The sequence below is a fragment of the Gallinula chloropus genome, assembly GCF_964237585.1.
Source record: "Gallinula chloropus genome assembly, chromosome: 27".
In the NCBI taxonomy this organism is placed as follows: Eukaryota; Metazoa; Chordata; class Aves; order Gruiformes; family Rallidae; genus Gallinula; species Gallinula chloropus.
Window position 1 is genome coordinate 686,878 of NC_140112.1, and position 20,693 is coordinate 707,570.

The 20,693-nt window shown below is 51.2% G+C and overlaps 1 protein-coding gene across 1 annotated transcript; it reads left to right on the forward strand.

Moving 5' to 3' along the window:
• Window positions 1-8,269: 8,269 nt before the first annotated feature.
• LOC311201415 (acidic mammalian chitinase-like) lies at window positions 8,270-19,508 on the forward strand (the record flags this gene model as incomplete). The annotated part of the gene is made up of 22 exons (XM_084275804.1): window positions 8,270-8,294; window positions 8,578-8,607; window positions 8,723-8,924; window positions 9,166-9,222; window positions 9,328-9,493; window positions 9,619-9,743; window positions 10,213-10,321; window positions 10,419-10,604; window positions 10,760-10,879; window positions 10,978-11,119; window positions 12,646-12,709; window positions 15,124-15,215; window positions 15,858-15,887; window positions 16,579-16,780; window positions 17,102-17,158; window positions 17,264-17,429; window positions 17,555-17,679; window positions 17,954-18,077; window positions 18,200-18,385; window positions 18,497-18,616; window positions 18,715-18,856; window positions 19,192-19,508. 22 exons carry the CDS (start codon window positions 8,270-8,272, stop codon window positions 19,449-19,451), a joined length of 2,730 nt encoding a protein of 909 aa, XP_084131930.1. The 3' UTR covers window positions 19,452-19,508.
• Between the last annotated feature and the right edge of the window lie 1,185 nt (window positions 19,509-20,693).

Here is a 20,693-nt window from a genome sequence, read left to right on the forward strand (position 1 = left end):
TGTGCACCCTGGATACTCACACCCTGGCTACTCACACCCTGGCTGTATGTGCACCCTGGCTACTCACACTCTGGATGTGTGTGCACCCTGGTTACTCACACTCTGGATGCATGTGCACCCTGGATACTCACGCCCTGGCTGTGTGCGCACCCGGGATCCTCACGCCCCGGCTGTTCCGGCCCTAGATCCCGCGTCAGGCCGGCTGGCAGCACGGATCAGCTCGCCGAGCGCAGATCCAGTTGCAGGCCCGGCGGGGCCTCACGCCGGCGGCGGCCCGGCCCGGCCCGGCCCGGCCCGGCCCCTGCCGCGGAGCTGCACGGCGCGGGGTGGGAGGGGGGATGCGCGGCCCGGGGGGCTGGTGCCGCCCCCGCCTGGCTCCACACGGGAACTACCGGGAAGGGGCCCGCACTGTGCGTGTGCCACCCAGATCCCTCTGCGTCCCCCAGTCACAGCTCAGGAGGTCTCAGCCCCGGTTGCTGGTGCTGAGGGAGCAGAGGAGCCGCCACGTCCCTTTTCACGGGCCCTTGAACGCTTCTCAGCCTTAAAAGCAACCAGCTGCCAGGCCTCAGCCCGGCCCTTGAGATGCTCCTAAAGAGCTGCCAAGGCCCAGGCTCCATTCCTGAGTCTCCTCAGTCTTCATAAACACTTTTAGGCAAGACTTCACCCCTCAGTTGGCACTAATCACCTTTGAGGGAACGGGATATATCAGCAAAGGATCTTGTTTGGGCTGTCCCAGAGATGGAGACTCTGGGTGAGGAGAAGGGCTGAGGGATGCATGAGCTAAACCCCCATCCTAGCAACATTCTCAAACAGAACTGTTCTTCTGAGATGAGGAAAGCAGCTGATGAAGCATGGGGACTGATACAATGTCTCTGCCTCGAAGGACACGTTTCACCCTGTTCAGGAGAGCCCAAGGGGGGTCAGACTGACTTCTGGGCTCTTTTAAGCATTTGAGGTTAAAGGGCACCTAAAGCTGCGAATGTTTTATTTAAAGACTATTAGGTTGCTAGAACTTCCAGGGCCCTAAATGCTCTTGAGTTACTTGAAAAGCTTTTTATCATGCTAATGTAGCAAGAACATTCATGAAGGTAAGGAAGAGGGGCAGGAACCCTTTTGGGGCTGAGTGATGGGCCATGTACCTTTTTAGCTCCTTTTCTTTGGCAGTTAGAGGCACAGGCACCCTCCTGCACACAAAACACAGCCTGGGTTGTCTCAGCAACAGTTGCTTCAATCCTCTCTTGTCATGTCCTGTAAATGTTTAATGGGAAGCTTATCTCTCTTACCTATACAGATGGCTCAGGTTATTGAGCTTGTGAACAAGGATTAATTGGAAATGGGCAGATGTCGGCTAACCAGAAAAAGAGCTTAGTAAGTAATTAGATGAGCTGGGATGTTGTGGGGGCAGAGCCTCCTCTGCAAGGTTCAGAGGAAAAGGGATGAACCCAAAAGGAAGTTCCTGAAGCACTGCTACACCTTAGGACTAGACCTCATGAACGCTGGATGCAAATGCAAGACCATGGCTGGACAGCAGTGCCTTGCTTGCTGACGGCTGGAGCGTTGGGTGATGGATTAGCACTCGATACTCAGCTAGTCTCAGCTGGAAATCCAGGGCATCTGGTTCTTTCCTCACAGATAATGGGGATTGTTGGGGGTGAGATGGATGGGGAAAACAGGTCATGTTACATGGAGCAGCCTGATTGAACCTGCCACTTCGAATCACAGATCTTGGCTGTAACAAGTTCAAGATCTGATATTTTTCTAAATAATAGATAATAATAGTTTAGGCTGTAATATGCATTATCGTCTTAAGTGGATTTTTGAAGATTAAATGCTTTAATAAAACCAATTTTTAAAACCTCAGACTATAAAAAAATTGTCATGTAACATAAAGAGCATAAAAATAGGGAAAGAAAACTCCAGAGCAGCTGAAACAAAGTGTTCTCCATGTGATATTTCCTTAGCTAAACAACACCCATGCACATGTTCATTCATGCATATATAACCTTTCTGCAACACGTTTTTCCCACCTGCACACACCTGCACAGATATTTATGTGTGAGCAACTTGTGGATCTGTATCACATGCACACTTGGCCCCTTTTGAAGGCCTGTTCTCACTTGCTAACAGACCAGGAAATCATTTTTTTGGGACAAACACTTTTATACAAGGTTAGGAAGAAGGATCTGCAGCCCATTCCTAAGCTAAGAGAGCATCCTGTTCTCTGGAGTTCACCACCACCTCTCCCTGCCTCCATCCTGATCACCAGGGAATGTTAGTAGGATGCCTGCAGAGCAGAGTCAAGGTTTATTTGAGGAACAGGACGGTCAGAAATCGAGTTTGAGCGTTTCACAACATCAGAGAAGCTTGAGATTTGTTTACAGAGACTAATTATAGCAGCTTAGTGCCAACAGAGAATAAGGAAAGATGAAAGATGTGCTGTAAGGAAAGTATATGCAATGGGCGATTGCAGTACTGCATCAAATTCCCCTTGAAAAGAAGTCTTCTAAGGCCTTACAAAATCTACCTGGGGACAAAAGGTGAATAAACGATGACACCTTGTAGAGGTAGCTGGGGAAATGGCTGCAGCATTTCGTAATCAGAGTGAGTCAGAGATGATATTTCTGGGAATGTACATGCAGAAGGCAAGAATTTCCCCCGGGAGGCAGGGAATGGTTGGTATCTGAAAATCAGCAGTTCTTTAGTTCCACTCAGTGAGCTGCGAAGAGAAGGGAAATCAAATGCCAGGGGAAGATGGCATGAAGCAGAACAGATCCAGCCTTTGTGACAAGGAGTTAGGACTGGGGAAAGCTGGATTAAAAAAAAAGAGACCCTTAAACAGATGAACTGGTGGTGTAAGAATCAGAGATGAGTGTCTCCTGGCTGCCCTGTATAGGCAAAGTGCCCACAACTGTCTGCGTGAAGGCCCTGCTCAAGACCTACATAGAATCACAGAATCCCAGACTGGTCTGGGTTGGAAGGGACCCCAAGGATCACAGAGCTCCAACCCCCCTGCCACAGGCAGGGACACCAACCTCCAGGCCTGGAGCTACACAAGGTTGCCCAGGGCCCTATCCAACCTGGCCTGGAACACCCCCAGGGATGGGGCACCCACCCCCTCTCTGGGCAGCCTGTTCCAGCCCCTCACCACTCTGTCTGCAAAGAACCTCCCCCTGATATCTCATCTCCCCCTTCCCTCCTCCAGCTTCACTCCATCCCCCTTGTCCTGCCAGTCTCTGCCCTTTAACAAGCCGATTCCCCTCCTGTTCCTCTGCTCCCTTCAGGGACTGGGAGGCTGCAATGAGGTCCCCCCACAGCCTTCTCTTCTCCAGGCTGACCCAGCCCAGCTCCCTCAGCCTCTCTCCATAGGGGAGCTGCTCCAGCCCTCTGATCCCCTCCGTGGCTCCTCTGACCCCTCTCCAACAGCCCCACATCTTTCTTGTATTGGAGGCCCCAGCTCTGGACACAGGACTCCAGCTGGGGTCTAGATGGTGTAAGTAGCTTTTGGAGGAGGGAATCTGGGGAGCTTTGAAGCTCCTAATTTCTTGCTGTGAATCCAGACAAGATGCCAGCCATTTCCTGTGGGTCGTGCAGGTAGCGGTGCTGGCTCTTCAGCCTAAGCTTCCCACAGGATGCTGCTCATGGTAGCAGCAGCTTGAGTCCTTCAGCCATACCAAACGATCTGTTTAGAACAGAAAGGGATTCAGCCCAAGACAGCTCCCAAATCACTCTGAGATCTCTGGGTCAGGCAGCTGAGCAGATGCCAGGCCCATTGGCATTCCAGATCCTGTTACACCAGCCACCCTTGGCTCTGTGTGCTGCGCAGTGAAGGACACATCCAAGGGTTACGTGACGTGGAGGTAGGAGAGATCCGATTTCAGGACTCCATTTACAGGCATCAGATTATAGGAGCAGTAATTTAAGCCAGCACACACATACGCCACTGGATGTGGAGCCAGATTTTCACATGTTTGGCCACTGACACTGTAACCATCTCTTTTTTTTTCATTCTCTGTCAGACTCCTGAAAGGAGTGGGACAGCTTTCCAAGCCAGTCAGCAGCTCCCCAGTACAGCTGAGCTATTAAAAACTGTCAAGCCATTCAGAGACCAGCAATATCACCAAAGCTTTTGATAGGAGACCAGGACAGGTCTCTTTAAACATGCTCCATGCATTCCTAATAGATTTTCAGCTTGCAGAGTCTATTCCTCTGCCTCTAGCTCACCTTCACCTCAGGATCTGCAGAACATTAAAGCTGAGGTAAAGATGTTCCCAGCTTTTCAAAGAAAGGAACTCCACTATTCCTCTCTCTAAAGCAGAAGCCAAAGGAAGAGGAGGAGAGCAGGTTATCTCCTACCACCTCCTAGACTGGCCATTGGAAGCCACACAACTCAAAGGAGTAGTCAGTGATTCACTGATACTCCTCTCTTAGATTTTAAGACAAATCAAGACAAACCAAGATGGCAAGGTAAAAAAAAAAGCTAAGGAATAAACCCACCCTTGAGTCAAGCTCTCCTGAGCACAGCACAAAACCTGTCACTGTTATCAAAGGGAAAATAAAGGGTTACTTCTTCCTGCAGCCATTTATGTATGCAAGGGCTTGTTGATTTATTTTTGCTTTCTTTTTGCTGCTCCCAAACGTTTGATATTTGACACAGCCCAGTTGAGGCAGGGCCATGCTATAGGCATGTGTTCTGGCATCAAAAGTGTCTCTTTTACAGGCCCTGGAGCTTGAGCTGAACTCCAAAAGGATCAAGCATTGGGTAGGAGTCTGAAGCTGCTTACTATGTCCAGGATGGAGACGGCTGCATTTAGATGTAGTTTGCCAGGAAAGAGTAGATAAGACGGCTCTGATCTCCATGATAAAATGCTTATCAAGTATGGAGAGCTTGGAGCAAAACCAGGCAGTCCTTAGGAGTACCTGCTGAACTGCTGTCCAGATGTAACGCTCATCACTGGAGCAAGTAGCTTGTCCTACTGCTTTGTCTCATGCTTTGCCAGGGTTTGCTCCACAGCAAAGCAGCACCCAGCAGAAAGGAAAGGTTTGGGAGCTATAAACCCATCAGGGGTGGTTTCCTTTTCCCAGCACATTAATAAGGGACATATATATAAACAGTTTAGGCCTGCTTCACCCAGAGGCACTTGATTAAACCTAGGTGTATTCCAAAGACTGCACACACACAGCATGCACCCAAGGAAATTAAGTTTCTGTCTTTAAACTGACAATAAATACTTAACTATGCTGGGAAGGAAAGGTAAAAGAGACAGAAAGTGAGCCTAGTAGCTTGTTAGACAGATAAACAGGTGACTTAGACTTTTGAGAGAGCCAAAAAGCACAGATTTATCAGTTCCCTGCCAAGCCACTGGCATGCTTTTCCATAAGGAATGGGATTCCTGGGCATGTCAACAAAGTGATTAACATCTTATTAGGCATCCTGACATGTGCAAGGTTAGGCTAGTTTTTGGACAGATGTGTTTAACAGCTCCTCTTTCACACTCAGGTAATTGTGTCTTAGATGTGTCTTCACCTTACAGCCCTGGAGAAGTGAACTGCACAAAGTTCAGCCTTTATCTTGGTTCTCTGTTCCACAGGAAGAATAAAACACTCCATTTCTATTTGAAAGTGCAAAAAACCGCCCTGTTAATCTCAGAACTCTACTGGGGATTAAACAAAGAGGACCAGCAACTGAGTTTACTGCCTGGCAACTACATTTCTTGAACTGTTACCAGAAGCCTGTCAGAAAAACAGCTCGGAAAAGCAAGCAACACTGACACCCACTGCTGGGTGTTTTAATTGCTCGTAGTACCCAGCCACTCACTACAAGACTTGTAAAGTCAGAGTAAAGTGCTCTGTTTAGTTAAAATTACCTGCTAATAGTTTTCTTTTGCTTTCATTTTGCCTCCTGCAGTGCTTTCAAGGTGCATCTGCATGGGAAAATTCTTCCTTTAACTCAATTTCGTCCTTTAATTAATGGAATTAACTAATTCTTTGAGAGAGGGTGCTTTTTTCAATGAAGCTAGCTGATAAAAATAGAAGAGCTGAAAAGGGATGCTGCTGGTACCAGACAGGTCTGTACTGGATGCTGAGAGTGCTGATTTCTCATGAGATTCAACCCTTCTAGCTCATAAGGAGGTGAGTCCCATACAAAGCTCTCAGATTGTATCAGAAAGCACTACCCAGCCAAGTTAGAGAGCATAAGTTTGAAAGACTTTATCACATTTTACTGTAGGGCGAGGTCATATTTAACACCCATACAGTGCTAAAAAGTTCATGATTCATCATGATTTCCTTCATGCAGAGTTGTAGGATTTTTTTTTCCCAGCCATTAAAAGAGAATTTAAGCATAGGATGAAATGACTCTTCCCAAAAGGCAGGGGAAAAATTTAGCAAGCTGGCAGAAAGAGCTTCCCTCTGTGCCTTCCCCCAAATATTACCCTTTTCCTATTCAGAAATTTTCAACAAAATAGCTTTGGCTTTCCACAGTTCTGAATATTCATATTAATAAGCTGGGAGAAGATGAGAGAAAAATACTCCAGAGCTGGAAATGTAACCATCAATAAAGAGGAAAAAGTCTGAAAACACAGAAGACAGCAATGCTCATACACAGTCCTGGTACTCTGCATGACTCCCAGGAATCCTGCTTCTCCCTGCTATTCCCAGCATAGGCTGTATGGATATGTAGACATATATCACAGAATCACTGGGTTGGAAAAGACCTTTGAGATTGAGTCCAAGCACACCTGTCCTCTACTAACCCACACCCCTGAGCACCTCATCCACCTGCCTTTTAAATACATCCAGGGTAGGAGACTCCAGCTCTCCCTGGGCAGCCTGTGCCAGTGCATGATGACCCTTTAGGTGAAGAACTTTATCCTAGTGTCTAATCTGACCCTGGCCTGGGGCAGCTTGAGGCCATTTCCCTTTGTCACCTGTCCCTTGGGTGAAGAGACCAAACCCACCTCTCTACACCCTCCGGTCAGGTCACTGTAGTCATAGCTTACCACAGGAAAAGTCCCAAGGAATTTCCAGGAACACCACCCCACACTACAAAAACCCACTCTGGGAACAGATTGTCTCCATGTGGAACATCAGCCAGAGCAGCAGCCCAAGGCAGGCACAGCTCTCCCCAGGCTTTACTGGCAACATCACAGAGCTGCTCACATCCAACAGGGAAACCCAGACTGCACGGCTGACATCCCAAAGGCACCTTTGCGTGGCCAGGGTGACATAAACCAGCCTCGCTTCACATGGACACCCAGAGTCAGATCTTTGGTACCATGTACCTAGCCCAGGGCCACCTCCCCAATAACACCTCCACTGCTCACAGGAACCTGTTGTGATGCTGCCATGGGCACAACCACCTGTACCAGCTGTCAGCTCCAATCACCCTGTACCAGGAGACCAGTGCCCGTACCTCTGCATCCCGACACGGGCCAGGACAGGGCTCTCCAAACACACGGCCCCGCTGCGCTGACCTTGACGTTTCTCCCCAGCTGAGCCGCCCACAGTGAGCGGCCTGATCTCCATGGCAAGGGCAGGGAGAGCACAACGACCTCTCCAAGGCAATGGCTTGTGTGCACTGAGCTCAGCAAGGCCGGGGTGGGGAAGGACTTGGGGAAAGCAGCTGTTTGAGAGTCTGTGGAGAGGCACTTGTCAGACACATCTCGCCCTAGATGGGTGCAGGACACCCTCTTGGCTTCCCTCAAGTGACACCACCTCAGATGATGTGGGCAACAGGCAGCTCAGACCACAGAGGCCCCTGGATGCTGATGGACAGTTTCCCCTGCAGCAAGGGAGCCCAGTCCCTGTGTCCCACCAATGCCCCTTGCCCAAAAGCCCAAGCCCAGCTCCATCCGACCTCGCTGACTGCCCCAGCCAAGGAGACAAACCCCTTGTGACCCCCTTGGTGTGGCAGTGCCTACACCTCTGGGCACACACAATGACAGCACAAGGTGAACACTACGGCCACCTATCGCTGCCTGGCTGCCAGTGTTGACACCGGGTCTGCTGCTCTAGACATCATTTCTAGGAATAAAAGCCATCTAATCTTGTTCTTCACCTTCCCTGGCAGCACCTCACCTGGGCACAGCCTGATACCAGCGGTGTCCCCAGCTGGAGCGTTCAGGCCATTGTCCTGGTATCATTTCTGGGTGATACTGATCTTTACCCAGTTTCCCAGTGTTTGTCCCTCTCTGTTGATTCAAGCCTGGCAGGGCAGAGAGGAGAGTATAAAAGGGGGAGACGATCATCAGCAGATCAGCCCTGGTCAGAGATGGCCAAGCTCACTTTGCTCACCGGTATGTCCTGCGGCTCCTTTGCTGTTATACTGGGTACAGGAGATTTGGGGAGTTAGAAATCCTGCATGCTCTTTTGGTTCACAGATACAGCATTTTGCTTTCAGGATGCAGAGCTTTATTTTGGTACTGCTGGAGTGGATACATTAGGAATCCTCAATATCAATAGGCTTTTTAGAAAAAAAACCCTAAAAATCAAACTATTGCAGATACTCATTCCAGCCCTGCACAAACACTTTGTATTTCTAAATGAAACACTAAAAGCTTTGCACTATTATCTTTACAGGTCTGGCCCTCCTGCTGAATGCCCAGATAGGTATGTGCTTTCTACCCCAAAAGCAGCTCTGCCAAACCCTTTCTTTCACTGCCTGAAGTTACCAGCATCTCTCCAGCACAGCTCAGCTCTACCCATCTCCTCTGTTTCCCTGCAGGCACTGCCTATGTGCTGTCATGTTACTTCACCAACTGGGCCCAGTACAGGCCTGGCCTGGGGAAGTTCATGCCAGACAACATTGACCCTTGCCTGTGTGACCATCTGATCTATGCCTTTGCTGGGATGTCCAACAATGAGATCACCACTTACGAATGGAACGACGAGACCCTTTACAAGTCCTTCAACGGCCTGAAGAACCAGTACGTACCCAGAGCACAGGGCACCACTTGTTCTCCTGCTCAGGTCCTGCCTGAGCAGATGGTGATGGGGAGGGAAAGGGAGGGCAGGACATGTCAGGCTACCAGCACCGGTCCTCTGAGGATGGGGACAGTGTCAAGGCACACTCCAGGCTTGGTCTTTGGGTTTCATGCTGAGATAGCCCACATATGCAGATACACCAGGCACTTGCAGTAGAACTTTTTCCTGTTCCTCCCTTTACAGGAACAGAAACCTGAAGACCCTCCTGGCGATTGGAGGATGGAATTTCGGCACTGCCAAGTAAGTTCAAACCATCTGCTTACCATAACAGCAGTCTAAAAAGGGAAGGAGGGGCAGAAAGAGGCCCCAAACAAACCCCATCTCTGTCCTACCCTGCTTCCCTAGGTTCTCCACGATGGTTTCCACTCCTGAGAACCGCCAGACCTTCATCAAATCTGTCATCAAATTCCTGCGCCAGCATCAATTTGATGGGCTGGATTTTGACTGGGAATACCCTGGGTCCAGGGGCAGCCCAGCCCAGGACAAGGCTCTCTTTACTGTCCTGGTTAAGGTAGGCTGAAACTAAGGGGTTTGGTCGAGGCCTCTGCTCTTTGTGGCCCTGGCCAGAGCCCTGGGCATCTGCAGAGCCTGAGCCCAGAGAGCCCTCAGTGAGAGCTGCTTCTTGGCCTCCCTCAGGAAATGCTGGCGGCCTTTGAGCAGGAAGCCAAACAGGTCAACAAGCCCCGTCTCATGGTCACCGCGGCTGTCGCTGCAGGACTGTCCAACATCCAGGCTGGCTACGAGATTCCTGAGCTTGGCAAGTGAGTAGCAACCTTCAGGGATCCTTTCTGTGACCCAAGTGGCTTCCTTTATCTGGCAGATAATTCTTCCATTCTCTGGCAGAACCCAATGTCTCTGCAGGAGGGGTCCCTCCTCTCTTGCGTCAGGCAAGAACCCTCTCAGGGGGTGCTGCTTTGGTGTGCAGGGGACACTGTGGGAAGGGAACAGCAGCCTGACAACTGGCTGCTCCAAGTCATCAGGGAGCATCTCTCCCTTCCCAGAATAGCAGCACAATTCTTACTCTGCCCTGATCTCTGCCTCCTCCACTGGAAGAGAGAATTAGATCCAGCACTGGCAAGGCCAGCTCCAAAGATGTCTTGAGGCATCAGATTTGCAGAGAGTGGGGACGTGGCTGGGGTTGTGGTGGGGTGAATGGCCAGCACTAAAGGAACAGTCACATCTGGGGGCCTGGCCAGGCCGGGAGATCGGTGCTAGTGAAGTTCTCCACAGGTACTTGGACTACATCCACGTGATGACTTATGACTTCTACAGTTCTGGGGATGGACGCACTGGGGAGAACAGCCCTCTGTACAATGGTGGTAACAGCTATCTCAGTGTTGTAAGTGCATTTTGGGAGACTTTCTAGGAGAAACCTTCTCCCTGCCTACAGAACCTGGCACAGAATTTAACTACAATTTTTGTTATTTTTTACATAGGAATATGCTATGAACTATTGGAAAGACAACGGTGCCCCAGCTCAGAAGCTCCTTGTTGGTTTCCCAACCTATGGACATAACTTCAACCTCCAAAACCCATCTAACACTGCTATTGGGGCACCAACATCAGGACCTGGACCAGCTGGGCCTTACACACAGCAGGCTGGGTTCTTGGCTTACTATGAGGTACGTGTGTTCCCTCACACCTAGGCCACCAAGAACACAAAGACCCTTCCAACTTCCCAGCAAAGCCTTGTTAACCCATGGCCCCATGGAATATGTCAACTGCCCTTTTATGAAGGACACTTCCTAACCTCTCCCTCTCCTCCCTTTTTGCCTAGATCTGCACGTTCCTGGACTCTGGAGCCACCCAGGCTTGGGATGCCCCCCAGGACGTGCCCTACGCTTACAAAGGCAACGAATGGGTTGGCTATGACAACATCAAGAGCTTCAACCTCAAGGTACAGTGGCATGTGTGGCTCTGCTCATACTGCATCAGGAGGCCTTCTGCAGGAGCAGGTCCCCAGAGTAATGGGATTTCTCCCCTGGCACTGTACAGCTCGACTGGCTGAAGAAGAACAATTTTGGAGGTGCTATGGTTTGGACCATCGATCTGGATGACTTCACTGGCACTTTCTGCAAGCAGGGAAAATATCCCCTGATCTCCACCCTGAAGAAGGGCCTTGGCCTGCAAAGCAGCAGTGAGTAACATGAGCAACATGATGTTTGTTTCTATTACCTCAGCCCTAAAAAGCTGTTGTGCTCCTATCGCCATTGGATCAGGAAAGGTGGTTTGGGAGGACAGTCCATTGTAAATAGATAATCTCTCCCCAAATGAAAACATCTCTGTGCTTTCATTTCAGGCTGCAAGACTTATTAACATTCCAGTTCTCAAGTCCCTGTAGCTCTCATGTATGGAATTGCATTGTGAACACAAGCTGGAATAACAATTTAGGTGCCTGTGGTGGATGTGGTTTGTCTACTGGCAAAAACATCCATACTCAACTCTCAAGAGCAGTATTCTCCAAAGCTTGAACATCAAAACCTGTTCAGAATTGTATTAACAATCCTGTCTATACTAGCAGCTGCTCCTGCTGTAACTGGCCATGAAGGTCCCAATCCTATTATAGCAAAGAGATCCCTCTGATTTCATTGCACAGAATAATGATGATTAAATAAAGAGTTCTGAAAAAAACAACAGTCCTTGCATGTCATTCTTGATATACTGATGCTCTGAGATTGTCACATGGTATCTGGACTTACGCTCAGGGAAGAGACTGAACTCACAAGCTCTGTTAGAAACAGACATAATGGGCATTTCCCCCCCTTTCTTGCTGTGCCAGCAGGGCAGTCGTGGAGAGGAAAAGAGCAGGAGGGAGGTCAGGGCAGATCTGGCTGGGCCTGAGGGAGCACACAGGGAAGGGGCACAGTGCCACAACCAGGAGACTGGCTCCCCACAGAGCAAGGCCTGTGCATTGGGCCAGGAAAAAGCATTCACCTCCTGGGACAGTGACCTTCCAAAGGGTCAAAAGCCCTTCAAAGCCCCCCCAGCCCTGCTGCTCTGGCCGTGAGGCATCAACTGCTCCCTGCTGCAGGAGTGGTTCAGCTGAGCACAGACCAGCACTCGTGCAGTCTCCTGGTTAGTCTAAAGCCCCCCAAGTCCCCTCCATGCTCTGAGCAGCAAGGGATGCTCGTGTCCCCTTGCAGCAGCATAAGGCCAAATCTCAATCTTGTTCTTCCTCCTCTCCCACCTGAGGTTTGTTTGAAAAGCATCTGTGCAGAGAAGATACATGAGTGGGAGTGATCTCTGCTGCTCTTCAGGCTCTTCTGCCCCTCCCCTGATGCAAACGGTGTCTTAGAAATGTCAGGAAGAGGCTTCTGCTTATAAAGGAGAGGGAAGCAGCTGCTGGTACTCCCTGGAAAAGAAACCACTGTGCAAAAAGGGCTCTGTGACAGCAGCAAGAGCAGCCCGGTCTTTCTTTCCCAGACCCACAGGCAAGAAAAGCAAGTCTCAAAGCAGTGGAGACGATGCTTCGTAGGAATGTGTAGACTCTTCCCACCACGAATATGTGCTGGATGCAGTTTGCTGGTACACAGCACTCCAGCTCCACAGATCACTTTAGCCCCACCTTGAGGAGAACTGAAGTGGTGCAGAGGTCCCATGGGGACATGGCAAGGGCGAGTGTCAGCCTCCACGGCATTTCAGCACCCCTGGATTTCAGCACAGGTCCTGCCAACGTGAAGAATGGCAGAAAAGTCACTCAAGAGTCTTCCATTATCAGCTCCTCAAGGTATTTGCCCTCACTTTCATTGGGCATGGAGGGTTGTTTCAGAAGCAGGCTCAGTTTGAGAAGCAGAGAGACACAGGCAAGCCCAGACCGATCTCAGGGAGGAGGAGATCTGGCAGCACCACTCACAGACGTGTACGTAGACCTATCAGGGGTACAGCAGTGCTCATACTGGCTCCCATGGTAATGATATTACTCCAAGCAATCCTGCTTCTCCCTGCTATTCCTACAGAGGCTTTACACACACAGACACATCTGGAGTAGATTCCCCCAGGCCAAGTCCCAGGGAATTGCTCACAGGAACCTGTTGTGACGCTGCCATGGGCACAACCGCCTGTACCAGCTGTCAGCTCCAACCACCCTGTACCAGGAGCCCAGTGCCCGTACCTCTGCATCCCGACACGGGCCAGGACAGGGCTCTCCAAACACACGGCCCCGCTGCGCTGACCTTGACGTTTCTCCCCAGCTGAGCCGCCCACAGTGAGCGGCCTGATCTCCATGGCAAGGGCAGGGAGAGCACAACGACCTCTCCAAGGCAATGGCTTGTGTGCACTGAGCTCAGCAAGGCTGGGGTGGGGAAGGGCTTTGGGGAAAGCAGCTGTTTGAGAGAGTCTGTGGAGAGGCACTTGTCAGACACATCTCGCCCCAGATGGGTGCAAGAGCCATGCCAGAACCTCACAAATCTCTGTCAGTGGGACAGAGGAAATGTAACCTCTTGATGCTCCGTCCCTGGGCTCCGTCTCATAGAGATTGACCTCAAAGAAATAATGCTTCTGCCTGAAGACAATTATCTTTCAAGTGGAAGACATACCTGGTCTGAAACCTCCCCATGGAGCCCACAATCAGCCCCTCTGACCTTGGGGCTGAGGGATTCCTGCCAACATAAAGAATGTCAGAAAAGTCACCCAAGAGTCTTCAACCACCTTCACATTATCAGCTCCTCAAGCTATTCTCCTTCACCTTCATTGGGCATGAAGGATCGTTTCAGACGCAGGCTCAGTTTGAGAAGCAGAGAGAGCTGGAAAGCCAGTAGGCTTTTAGGTGCTCATAGCTGTAGCACACAGGCAAGCCCAGACCGATCTCAGGGAGGAGGGTAGTCCTACATCTCAATGCACTTAGCTGAGGAGCAGGTAAATCCTGCAGGTAATCCCAATCATTAATGACCATAGGAACTCTGGCAACATAGCCCATACATATATATGTAGATGTGGATATACTGGGGTGGATTCCCACAGGAAAAGTCCCAAGGAATTTCCAGGAACACCACCCCACACTACAAAAACCCACTCTGGGAACAGATTGTCTCCATGTGGAACATCAACCAGAGCAGCAGCCCAAAGCAGGCACAGCTCTCCCCAGGCTTTACTGGCAACATCACAGAGCTGCTCACATCCAACAGGGAAACCCAGACTGCACGGCTGACATCCCAAAGGCACCTTTGCGTGGCCAGGGTGACATAAACCAGCCTCGCTTCACATGGACACCCAGAGTCAGATCTTTGGTAGCCATGTACCTAGCCCAGGGCCACCTCCCCAATAACACCTGCACTGCTCACAGGAACCTGTTGTGACGCTGCCATGGGCACAACCGCCTGTACCAGCTGTCAGCTCCAATCACCCTGTACCAGGAGCCCAGTGCCCGTACCTCTGCATCCCGACACGGGCCAGGACAGGGCTCTCCAAACACACGGCCCCGCTGCGCTGACCTTGACGTTTCTCCCCAGCTGAGCCGCCCACAGTGAGCGGCCTGATCTCCATGGCAAGGGCAGGGAGAGCACAACGACCTCTCCAAGGCACTGGCTTGTGTGCACTGAGCTCAGCAAGGCCGGGGTGGGGAAGGGCTTTGGGGAAAGCAGCCGTTTGAGAGAGTCTGTGGAGAGGCACTTGTCAGACACATCTCGCCCCAGATGGGTGCAAGACACCCTCTTGGCTTCCCTCAAGTGACACCACCTCAGATGATGTGGGCAAGAGACAGCTCAGACCACAGAGGCCCCTGGATGCTGATGGACAGTTTCCCTACAGCAAGGGAGCCCAGTCCCTGTGTCCCACCAAAGCCCCTTGCCCAAAAGCCCAAGCCCAGCTCCATCCGACCTCGCTGACTGCCCCAGCCAAGGAGACAAACCCCTTGTGACCCCCTTGGTGTGGCAGTGCCTACACCTCTGGGCACACACAATGACAGCACAAGGTGAACACTACGGCCACCTACTGGCCTGGCTGCCAGTGTTGACACTGGGTCTGCTGCTCTAGACAACATTTCTAGGAATAAAAGCCATCTAATCTTGTTCTTCACCTTCCCTGGCAGCACCTCACCTGGGCACAGCCTGATACCAGCGTTCAGGCCATTGTCCTGGTATCATTTCTGGGTGATACTGATCTTTACCCAGTTTCCCAATGTTTGTCCCTCTCTGTTGATTCAAGCCTGGCAGGGCAGAGAGGAGAGTATAAAAGCTGGAGACCATCAGCAGCAGATCAGCCCTGGTCAGAGATGGCCAAGCTCACTTTGCTCACCGGTATGTCCTGCTCCTAAACTTGTTTCTCTGCCTTTCTACCAGCTCTCTGTGGCTCCTTCGCTGTTGTGCTGGGTGGCTGTACAGGGGATTTGGGGGAGTCAGAAATGCTGCATGTCCTTCTGCCAGAGGAAAGTGTCTGTACTTCTGTTACTTTCAGGATGACTCTATGTTGGACTAGTTTTGGAGTTGATTTCTTTCCTTTTGCTATGGAAATTTAATTGCTTTACTAAATAGAAAATATATCTTGGACCAAGACAATGACACTCTGAGGAGGAAAGCTGGTCATTCTGCTAGAAAGCCATTGCCTCTCTCCATCGTTTTCCAAAGGCTTCTGCTGTTTGAGCCATGTTAGCAGGCATCAAGATAGCTTGTGGCATAACTCTGCTGAAAGAAGCAGTAGAACATCAAGTAAATAATGACCAAGAGCTCCTCTGGGTGTCTCTTTTGATCAGAACTAGTTGTGATCTGGGTGACAGGTAATGGGGTGATCAGAAAGGTCCTCGAGAAGAGGAGCAAAACCAAAGCCACTGATTGAAGACATTTCATTGTCTGCATGTCAGAACATAACCCGGAGCTCCTGGGAGTCTGGGCATTACCATTTTTATAAGGTCTAAAACTAACCCCACTTTTCTCTGTTCACAGGTCTGGCCCTCCTGCTGAACGCCCAGATAGGTATGTGCTTTCACCCCAAAACCAGCTCTGCCAAACCCTTCTCTAGTTATGGCACAACTCCAACAGACATACTAGCTAATTCTTTCTCTTGCCATGGAGGAGCAAGGGGAGACAAGCAGGGACACAGCACTGGTGTCTCTGAAGACAGAAGCTTCACAAAGCTCCTCAAGCCAAACTGCAAACACGTTGCTTGCTTTCACAGAAGCTTCCTCTGAGCAGCCCCTTCCTGCTCAGCTTGAATGAAACATGAGCACAGGCACCAGCTTGGTCTTTGCAGAGGCTTTCACAGAGGTCAAACTGGTGGCACAGCAAACACCCAAAGAGCCCTGAACCCCCCAGGTGCTTCACCACAGGTCCCTTCTGCCTCTGTTCCTCCTCACTTGGCAGCAGAGGAGAGAGATGATGTTTGGGCAAGAGACCCAACCCCCCGAACCACCCTGAGTCAGGAGTTTAAGGGTGCCAGAGGCTCCTGGACAGACTGATGTTCTGACAGGCAATAGGAAGGGAAGAAATCTGCTGCTCTCCTTGGAGAGCCAGTTCTCAGAGGGATAAGCAGCCCTACTCCCCTTGGTCTGCACTCCTTACCCTGCCAGAAGACCTTTCTCCTCAGCTCCAGTTATGACACTGCCTGAAGTTACCAGCATCTCTCCAGCACAGCCCAGCTCTACCCACCTCCTCTCTTTCCCTGCAGGCACTGCCTATGTGCTGTCATGTTACTTCACCAACTGGGCCCAGTACAGGCCTGGCCTGGGGAAGTTCATGCCAGACAACATTGACCCTTGCCTGTGTGACCATCTGATCTATGCCTTTGCTGGGATGTCCAACAATGAGATCACCACTTACGAATGGAACGACGAGACCCTTTACAAGTCCTTCAACGGCCTGAAGAACCAGTACGTACCCAGAGCACAGGGCACCACTTCTTCTCCTGCTCAGGTCCTGCCTGAGCAGATGGTGATGGGGAGGGAAAGGGAGGGCAGGACATGACAGGCTGCCAGCACCGGTCTTCTGAGGATGGGGACAGTGACGTGGTGCAATCCAGGCTTGGTCTTTGGGTTTCATGCTGAGATCAGAGCCCACAGAGGCAGCTACAACAGACACTCGGAAGACAAGCAAGAGCACTGTGCTTTATGTTGGACTGCTAAGGAATGTTAGAAATCAGTAAGACAAAAACATTCCTTGAAGTGAAACCTGTTCTGTTCCTCCCTCTGCAGGAATGGAAAACTGAAGACCCTCCTGGCCATTGGAGGATGGAATTTCGGCACTGCCAAGTAAGTTCAAACCATCTGCTTACCATAACAGCAGTCTAAAAAGGGAAGGAGGGGCAGAAAGAGGCCCCAAACAAACCCCATCTCCGTCCTGCCCTGATTCACTAGGTTCACCACGATGGTTTCCACTCCTGAGAACCGCCAGACCTTCATCAAGTCTGTCATCAAATTCCTGCGCCAGTACCAGTTTGATGGGCTGGACCTTGACTGGGAATACCCTGGGTCCAGGGGCAGCCCAGCCCAGGACAAGGCTCTCTTTACTGTCCTGGTTAAGGTAGGCTGAAACTAAGGGGTTTGGTCGAGGCCTCTGCTCTTCGTGGCCCTGGCCAGAGCCCTGGGCACCTGCAGAGCCTGAGCCCAGAGAGCCCTCAGTGAGAGCTGTTTCTTGGCCTCCCTCAGGAAATGCTGGTGGCCTTTGAGCAGGAAGCCAAACAGGTCAACAAGCCCCGTCTCATGGTCACCGCGGCTGTCGCTGCAGGACTGTCCAACATCCAGGCTGGCTACGAGATTCCTGAGCTTGGCAAGTGAGTAGCAACCTTCAAGGATCCTTTCTGTGACACAAGTGGCTTCCTTTATCTGGCAGATAATTCTTCCATTCTCTGTCAGAACCCAACCTCTCTGCAGGAGGGGTCCCTCCTCTCTTGTGTCAGGCAAGAACCCTCTCAGGGGGTGCTGCTTTGGTGGGCAGGGGACACTGTGGGAAGGGAACAGCAGCCTGACAACTGGCTGCTCCAAGTCATCGGGGAGCATCTCTCCCTTCCCAGGCCGGGAGATAGGTGCTAGTGAAGTTCTCCACAGGTACTTGGACTACTTCCACGTGATGACTTATGACTTCCATGGCTCCTGGGATGGGCGCACTGGGGAGAACAGCCCTCTGTACGAAGGCCCAGCTGACACTGGTGACCTCGTCTACTTCAACGTCGTAAGTCTTTCTTCCAAAGCTGTGTCACTGCTGACAATCTCCAGTGGTGAGAAGTTGAAGACTTTCTCCTGCCTGGAGGAGACCCTGGCACAGACTTTAAGGGCGGTGTGTTTTTTACATAGGAATATGCTATGAACTATTGGAAGGACAATGGTGCCCCAGCTGAGAAGCTCCTTGTAGGATTCCCAACCTACGGACATAACTTCATCCTCCAAAACCCATCTAACACTGCTGTTGGTGCACCAGCAACAGGACCTGGACCAGCTGGGCCTTACACAAGGCAGGCTGGATTCTTGGCTTACTATGAGGTATGTAACTTCCCAGCAAGGCCTTGTTAACCCATGGCCCCATGGAATATGCCAACTGCCCTTTTATGAAGGACACTTCCTAAACTCTCCCTCTCCTCCCTTTTTGCCTAGATCTGCACGTTCCTGGACTCTGGAGCCACCCAGGCTTGGGATGCCCCCCAGGACGTGCCCTACGCTTACAAAGGCAACGAATGGGTTGGCTATGACAACATCAAGAGCTTCAACCTCAAGGTACAGTGGCATGTGTGGCTCTGCTCATACTGCAACAGGAGGCCTTCTGCAGGAGCAGGTCCCCAGAGTAATGGGATTTCTCCCCTGGCACTGTACAGCTCGACTGGCTGAAGAAGAACAATTTTGGAGGTGCTATGGTTTGGGCCCTTGATATGGATGACTTCACTGGCACTTTCTGCAAGGAAGGCAAATATCCCCTGATCTCCACCCTGAAGAAGGGCCTTGGCCTGGAGAACGGTGGTGAGTAGCTTGAGTAGTGTGTGCTTCTTGGAGGTGAGCTCCTAGCTCCCTGCTGACACGGGGCTTCAGAGTCCTGTGAACCTTCATCCCTGGAGCTTTGGTGGATAAAGGCCTTCTGTGGAGAGCCCAGGTAGGGGTTTCTCTGGAAAGATCCCTTCACTCTAGATCCCTGGGGATAAAACAGGGGGATTGTAACTTGGTCCTGGGTCCAGATGTTTCAGAGGCCTGGCGGGAGCCGGGCCAGACTCTGGGGGAACACACTGACCCCCCCCCTAAAGCAGGAGGGCTGAGAGTCTCTCAAGACAACACTAAGCCCTTTCCTGCTTCTCTTTCAGACTGTGTGCCTCCAGCTGAGCCCAACCCTCCAGTCACTGAAGCTCCCAGCCAAGGAGGTGGAAGTGGCAGCGGGGGCTCCGGGGGCAATCCCGGTGGCTCTGGTGGGAGCGGTTTCTGTGCTGGCAAAGCCAACGGCATCTATGCAGATCCAGCCAACAAGAGCAACTTCTACAACTGCGTCAACGGTGAAACCTTCGTGCAGAGCTGCCAGGCCGGGCTCGTCTTCGATACCAGCTGCTCCTGCTGCAACTGGCCATGAAGACACCAAGGCCACTGCAGCAGACAGACTCCTCTGGTCTAACTGCTCAGAATAGGAACGGGTCAATAAAGCCTCCAAAAGCAGCAGCCCTCACTGGTTCAACTCGTTTTGCTCTTCATACTCTCACACTCCCTGATTTGCTTGTGACGCTCACATTCGTGGGCAGGGAAGGGCCTGAATGCACAAGCTGGGCTCAGTTTCGGCCTGGCGTTTCCCTGGGGTGTCTCACTGCCCCATCTCAAACAGCCAGGTGCAGGGAGACAGACAGAGAGCAGCCAGGGGTGCAGATCAGGCTGTGCCACAAGAGACATCACAGAGCAGGGTCCTGGCAGCACAACCAGTAGGCTGCTTCCCCAGGGTCCTCTCACTTCTTGACTTAGAGGGTGCAAACAGCAGCTCCTTGGAGTGGGAGCCAGGAAGGAGCCCTCCACAGTGGTTCTGGCCAGGGCCAGAGTTACCCTCCCCAAGCAGCCAGCCCAGGTGAGCTGAGTCAGCCCAGGCTGTTTTCCACACCACCTGACAGCACTCCCCCATAAAAGGGGCTGGTTGGGGAGGGGTGTTCCTGGGTGCCTCCAGAGCAGGCTGAGTGTGGCTGGGGTGTTAGGTCAGTCCTTGTGTTGTGTGGTACTCTGCTATCGGTGAGTCAATAAGGCACTGTTACTACTGGGTGTAAGTGAAGTTTACCACAGGCTGTTGTTCTCCTTTCATGGTGATTTTTGTCAGTAAATTGTCCTTACCCCAACCCACAGTGGCTCTGCCTGTATCTCCTTTGGGAGTGAGCGAGCAAAGTCTCAGCTACCAGTTGGGGCTGAACTGCCAGTGGGGGCAATGGGTGAGAAGCTGTATTTGGTCAAGTTTAGTGCATTCCTTCTCCTAGAGCTGAAAGGAGAATGGAGGAGTCCTGGCTCCAGCACCTGCATGTTGTGATTTTGCCCCAGCTGGGACACCACCCAAAGTACCTAAATTTCCCTCCCCTCTGGGAACTTTTCTTCCCCTTTCTCCAGATCCCCAGATTGAGTTCATCAGACTTTTCATTGATTCATATCTTGCATGCCCAGCTTTGTTCACCTAAGACTCTCAAAGACTAACCAAGTTTGGGTTTATAACCAATTAATCACTATGTATTCCTTGAGTTACATCAAGTATTTCTTTTCAGGTATGGCTGGAGAGGCCTTTGTGAACTTCTCAACTTGAATCCTTTCCCAGGGGGCTTCAGCTCTTCCCCAGCTGCTCCAGTGTGAG